Source organism: Medicago truncatula, chromosome 4 (assembly GCF_003473485.1).
Source record: "Medicago truncatula cultivar Jemalong A17 chromosome 4, MtrunA17r5.0-ANR, whole genome shotgun sequence".
In the NCBI taxonomy this organism is placed as follows: domain Eukaryota; kingdom Viridiplantae; phylum Streptophyta; class Magnoliopsida; order Fabales; family Fabaceae; genus Medicago; species Medicago truncatula.
Window position 1 is genome coordinate 22,530,593 of NC_053045.1, and position 5,858 is coordinate 22,536,450.

The 5,858-nt window shown below is 37.4% G+C and overlaps 3 protein-coding genes across 3 annotated transcripts; all 3 read left to right on the forward strand.

Annotated features, from left to right (window-relative positions):
• The first annotated feature begins 236 nt into the window (after nt 1–236).
• Nucleotides 237–1,114, forward strand: LOC25480202 (kunitz type trypsin inhibitor 104-like). Its single transcript, XM_013587357.3, has one exon. It carries the CDS (start codon nt 506–508, stop codon nt 1,112–1,114), a length of 609 nt encoding a protein of 202 aa, XP_013442811.1. The 5' UTR covers nt 237–505.
• A 2,442-nt stretch (nt 1,115–3,556) lies between these two features.
• Nucleotides 3,557–4,579, forward strand: LOC120579932 (uncharacterized). The gene has a single exon (XM_039832698.1). The coding sequence runs from the start codon at nt 3,557–3,559 to the stop codon at nt 4,577–4,579; it is 1,023 nt and encodes a 340-aa protein (XP_039688632.1).
• A 14-nt stretch (nt 4,580–4,593) lies between these two features.
• LOC120579933 (uncharacterized) lies at nt 4,594–5,619 on the forward strand. The gene is made up of 2 exons (XM_039832699.1): nt 4,594–4,735; nt 4,814–5,619. Exons 1-2 carry the CDS (start codon nt 4,594–4,596, stop codon nt 5,617–5,619), a joined length of 948 nt encoding a protein of 315 aa, XP_039688633.1.
• The last annotated feature ends 239 nt before the right edge of the window (nt 5,620–5,858 follow it).

Consider the following 5,858-nt stretch of genomic DNA (forward strand, 5'->3'; position numbering starts at 1 on the left):
TTTTGAATTCATTAAATAAATTATGGATCTAATTTATATTAAAAACAATAAATATTATTTATTAAATCAACCTAAAAATTGATATTTCTTTTATTGTACTGGCCGAAAATGGAAGTGGATAATAGTGTTTTGTCTCTAGCTACTTCTACAAGTTTTGGTCTTATACGCATCATTTCAACGATTGAAACGAGAACAAATTTCACCATTTTCCTTATCCTTTTTTCCATCTATACAAAATTCCCCGATCCATAAGAAGAACACAAGTCTTTTTCCGGCAGGTTAGTTAATTTTTGTCTTAATGCTTTATTAGATCCGGCAGGTTACAGCTAACATTTTGGTCTTAATTAGATTTTTATTTATATGCATTGCATGCATGGTATAACAAGATCAGTCCTATAAATACCTTGCCCAACAACGAACAAGAAATCACAAAACCACTACATCCTCTTATACTTATTCATAGCCTTTGTGTTTAAGCAAACAAGTTTATAATCAATTAACAACCATGTCAACTAGATCCCTCACCATATTCATTCTAGCTCATGTGTGGCTTTTGATGGCAACAAAATCATTAGCCCAGTTTGTCATCGACACAAGTGGCGAACCCGTTGAGGACGACGAGGAATACTTCATTAGGCCTGCTATCACAGGCAATGGAGGAGGTTTCACTTTCATCACCGGAAATGGGCCATGCCCTTTGAATGTTGGTCTTGACAACACTGAAGGGACACTTGGAGCGCCTGTGAAGTTCATTCCTTTTGCTTCTCATCATGATGATTTCAATGTTGGGCTTAACAGAGACTTGAGAGTTACATTCCTAACATCCACAAGTTGTGGGAATTCAAGAGATTGGACATTAGGTGAGAAAGATGCAACAAGTGGAAGGAGATTGATTGTCACTGGAGGAGATAATGGTGCAGGATCACAACAAGGTAACTTTTTTAGGATTGTGCAGACCCAAACTAGTGGCAACTATAACATTCAATGGTGCCCTAAAGAGGTGTGCCCTAGTTGTAATATTCAATGTGGGACTGTTGGTGTTATTCGTGAGAATGGCAAGATTTTGTTGGCCCTCGATGGTCGTGCCCTTCCAGTCGTGTTCCAGAAAGAATGACCATTAGTGTGTTGGTGAAGTTTGTTTTTTAATGTAGTAATGTTTCCTTGTTGCTCACTTTTAAAAGTAGAAACCTAATGTCAATAAATAAACGTGGAGCTATTGTTCATTTCAATTAAACCTAAGAGAGAATGAGACATGTATTCTGTTCGATTGATATTCAAATATATATAATAAAGCTCCGAATGTTTATGTATCATCTTGGTTTACCACACTTTGTTCATTTGTTCATTTATTTATATCTTATTTAAGTTTATATCTTAGAAATCTTAAAGATTCTGTTCATTTGTTCAATTTACACTACCATTGTTAAGAACAAATTTACTTGTTTACAGTTGTAAACATTTCGAAATTCTCTCGCCTGCGTGGTTGAGAAGATAAGTCTCTTGGTAAAACATTGAGCAGCTAGAAAGTCTCATGGAGTTGTCCTCGAGCAAGGAAGTCTTTAGGAGTTGCCCTAGAGCAAAGAGAAGTCTCTTGGAGTTGTCCTAGAGCAAGAAGTCTTTAGGTATTGTCCTAGGGCAGGAATTGTCTTGCAGTTGTGCTTGAGCATAGAGAAGTATCTTGGAAGAGTCCTTGAGCAATTTTTAATCCAGAGTGATTATAGTGAAACCTCTTGGAAGTACAAGGAGACTCGACTACTCCTTTGTTGTAGGAGGAACCAATATAAAATTGATTTATCTATGCTTTCTTTCTCTGTCTCTGTCTCTTTATCTTTGTGTTTTGTATTTAATCCGCTGCATTCAGACCATGAGTCAAAATCTACATATCTCAAATTCTGATAAGCTTTTAACACATAGAAAAAGAAACTGCAAAAAGCAGATGTTGGGTGACTTCTACTTAATTATTTAGTTTGCAGCTATGCAATCATTTGGCCATTTGGTAGTGTGGCTCTAGCTGTAGTGATGCTTTCTCTTCCTAACATTTTGTGGCACCTTTGTTTATTTGGGACATAAGCTTGAGTCATTTTCAATGCTAATGCAGTTAGTTTGTGTAGTTTTATTGATTGCACACTTGGTCTCCATTTAGTAATTATTTCATTTCTATTTTCTAACTCATGTACAAGTGATGACGTCTTGTCATTACGTAATTTTTATATGTATTTTGATCACAAAATGGAGTTCACAAGGCAACTTAGGCAGCAAAAAGAGCAGGAAACTGAAGAAAATACAAAGAAGAGAATCGTGTCATGATTTGGTAAAAACGTGACACGATTTTGGAAGACCAAAACTTGCTTCGACATTGAGGAAATCGTGACACGATTTTGGGCGAAATTTTGTGCCTATTTAAGTTGAAGTCTATTCCAAAGACAAGGGTTACGATTTTGAGAGAGCAAAGTGCGATTTTGAGACTACAAGACGGCAAGAAGGGAGATTTCTTCACTCTTTTACCAGTTCATGTATGTATTGATTCCTCTAATGATTATGTTATTTGTAAACACCATTATGAGTAGCTAAATCCATTAGAGGTTAGGTCTGAGATGATTCTTTGTAACCCTAATTGATTCATGTTGCTGTGAAACTCTATTATTTGTGAATGACAATCTAGTTTTTATTCAATTCAATTGTTCTTAATGCTTTTTATATCCTGATCAAATATAAATATGATTTAGTGAGAACGAACGACTACTGACCATAGCTTTCGACTTATACCTAATTGAATTGTTCTAATAAACATGCTTAAACCTTTATTAGTGATATTAGGTTAACGTGCTTAAACCTTCAAAGGTTATTAGACCATCTAAGGAATTAGGGGTTGTAACTCTAGAAGAGGGTCCTAACTCAAGGGATTGATTAGGACTATTTTGTTAACTATCGTAAAACTAGGGAGTCATTCACAAGAATAGGTGCAGTATACCAATGAGGTGAACATAGATGATTCGAAAGACCTAAACTCATCTCTCTCTTATTCTTAAAATCAAACGTTATTTTTTGTTATTGCTTATGCAAACAAACCAATCAACTGCCTAGCGGCAAATTAAAAGAACCTTTATACATCCTAATTTACAACGTAATTGAATTATTGAGATTAAAACCAGTCCTTGTGGGAACGATATTTTTACTACTTCGATAGTTTTGGTACACTTGCCAAAAATCTATCAAGTTTTTGGCGCCGCTGCCAGGGACTGTTGATTTATTTCAACAAGGCAATTGCGTTTTAATTTAGGATTTCTGCAATTTATTTTCTGTTTTAAAAATTATTTCTTGTTTCAGTATTCATTAATTATTTTGTATTGTGCAGTGCTACTAAGGTATTTTGCTGTTTATGCGAGGTAGACATAGTTCCGAAGACCTCGAGTACGATCCTGAAATCGAAAGGACTGCAAGAGCTAACCGGAAAGCTGTTCGGTTGTCAAAGTAAGTTCCACCGGGTACACGCACACATATACCAGTTTCGACACTTATTGAAACTGAAACAACCACCTCTCCTAAGTTAATCACAATGGAAGAGGTTAACCCACCAGCAGCGAGGCCTAAGTTGGGAGATTATGGGCTAGCAAATCACCGTGGTCGCCTAACTCATGTGTTCCGACCTGCTAATCCTGTTACTTTTGACATCAAAGCATCAGTTCAGAATGGATTGAAGGAAAGACAGTTTGATGGTACCGAGACCATCAGCCCTCATGAACATCTAAGCCACTTTGCTGAAACTTGTGAGTTTTGTGTTCCTCCAGCAAATGTTACCGAAGACCAAAAGAAACTCAGGCTATTCTCGTTCACTTTAACCGGTAAAGCTAAAGACTGGTTATTAACTTTGCCTAATGGGACTATTCAAACATGGGAGGAGTTAGAGCTTAAGTTTCTAGAAAAGTATTTCCCTATGTCCAAGTACTTGGATAAGAAGCAAGAAATAGCAAGCTTTCGGCAAGGGGAAGGTGAATCACTTTATGATGCTTGGGAAAGATTCAATTTGCTACTGAAGAGATGTCTTGGCCATGAGTTTTCTGAGAAACAATATCTCCAATTCTTCACCGAAGGGTTAACTCATAGCAACAAAATGTTTCTAGATGCCTCAGCTGGAGGTATCCTAAGGGTAAAAACTAATCACGAAGTTCAAACTCTGATTGAAAACATGGTCAGCAATGAGTACCGTGCTGAAGCGAAAAAGAAAGAAAGAGGTGTTTTTGGGGTAAGTGACACTACTTCCATACTAGCTAACCAAGCAACCATGAATAAGAAAATCGAAACTCTAACCAAGGAGGTACATGCTTACCAATTGTCCAACAAACAACAAGCAGCTGCAATACGGTGTGATTTGTGTGGTGAGGGCCATCCTAATGGTGAGTGTGTACTTGAGGGAGCTAGTGAAGAAGCCAACTATTTGAACTATCAAAGGCAAAACCCTTACTCCATGAACAAGCACCCTAACTTGAGTTACTCCAACAACAATACCTTAAATCCTTTGATGCCTAATCTCAACAACAACAACAACCAAGAAAGCCTTCAGGTCTTGAGGAAACAATGATGAATTTCATGAAAATGACTCAAAGTAACTTTGAAGAAATGAAGAAGAGTCAAGACCTTGAAAGGAAGAACAATGAAGCCTCAAGGAAAATGCTTGAAACACAACTTGGGAAATTAGCCAAGCAGTTGTCTGAACAGAACAAAGGGGGATTCTCAGGTAATACTTAGGAGAACCCTAAAAATGAGACTTGCAATGCTATTGAGTTGAGGAGCAAAAAGGTTTTGACACCTTTAGTTCCTAAAGTTCCTAAGAAGGATAATGAAAGGGTTGTAGAGGTAGATGAAGATAATGAAGTTGAGGAAGTAGTTGAAAAAGAAACTGAACATGTTGAAGTTGAAAAAGAGAGTGATCAAGGTGTAGTTGAAAATGAAAAGAAGAAAAAAACAGAGGGAGAAAAAAATGAGAGGTTAATAGATGAAGACTCGATCTTGAGAAAGTCTAAGAGCCAAATTTTGAAGGATGGGGATAAACCACAAATTATCCCATCTTATGTGAAGCTTCCATACCCTCATCTTGCCAAAAAGAAGAAGAAGGAGGAAGAGCAATTCAAAAAAATCATGCAACTCTTCTCACAACTTCAGGCGAATATTCCTTTTGGTGAAGCTCTCGATCAAATGCCGGTTTATGCTAAATTCATGAAAGAAATGTTAACGGGGAGAAGAAAGCCAAAAGATGATGAGAACATCTCTCTTTCCGAGAATTGTAGTGCTATTCTCCAAAGGAAACTTCCTCCTCAGCTTAAAGATCCTGGTGCTTTTACTATTCCTTGTTCCATTGGGCCGGTTGACATTGGAAGAGCTTTATGTGATTTAGGGGCAAGCATCAATTTGATGCCCCTTTCAATGATGAAGAAGATTGGAGGTGGAGAGCCAAAACCTACAAGAATGACCCTCACTTTAGCTGATCGGTCAATCTCCTATCTGTTTGGTGTGCTTGAAGATGTGCTAGTTAAAGTGAATGATATAATATTTCCTGCTGACTTTGTAATCTTGGATATGGCTGAAGATGAAGATATGCCACTCATTATTTCCTTGCAATAGGTCGTGCTTTGATTGATGTTGAGATGGGACAGCTGATGTGGAGGTTCCATAACGAGCAAGTGGTGTTCAATATCTTTGAAGCTATGAAGCACCGAGCTGAAAATCCTAAGTGTTACCGCATTGATGTTATTGAGGAAATAGTGGAAGATGACTCTTGTGCGCCTCAACCAACACAACCTATGGAGAAAACAATTGTTAACTCTATAGAAAGTTGTGACCTTGATGAGGATCTTGAGGTG

What these genes read in the sequence shown, in the direction of transcription:
- LOC120579932 (XM_039832698.1), top strand. Translation starts at nt 3,557, where the DNA reads ATGGAAGAGGTTAACCCACCAGCAGCGAGGCCTAAGTTGGGAGATTAT.
- LOC120579933 (XM_039832699.1), top strand. Translation starts at nt 4,594, where the DNA reads ATGACTCAAAGTAACTTTGAAGAAATGAAGAAGAGTCAAGACCTTGAA. An exon ending in GAACAAAGGGGGATTCTCAG is followed by an intron (nt 4,736 to 4,813) that starts GTAATACTTAGG and finishes TGACACCTTTAG; the next exon opens with TTCCTAAAGTTCCTAAGAAG.
- LOC25480202 (XM_013587357.3), top strand. Translation starts at nt 506, where the DNA reads ATGTCAACTAGATCCCTCACCATATTCATTCTAGCTCATGTGTGGCTT.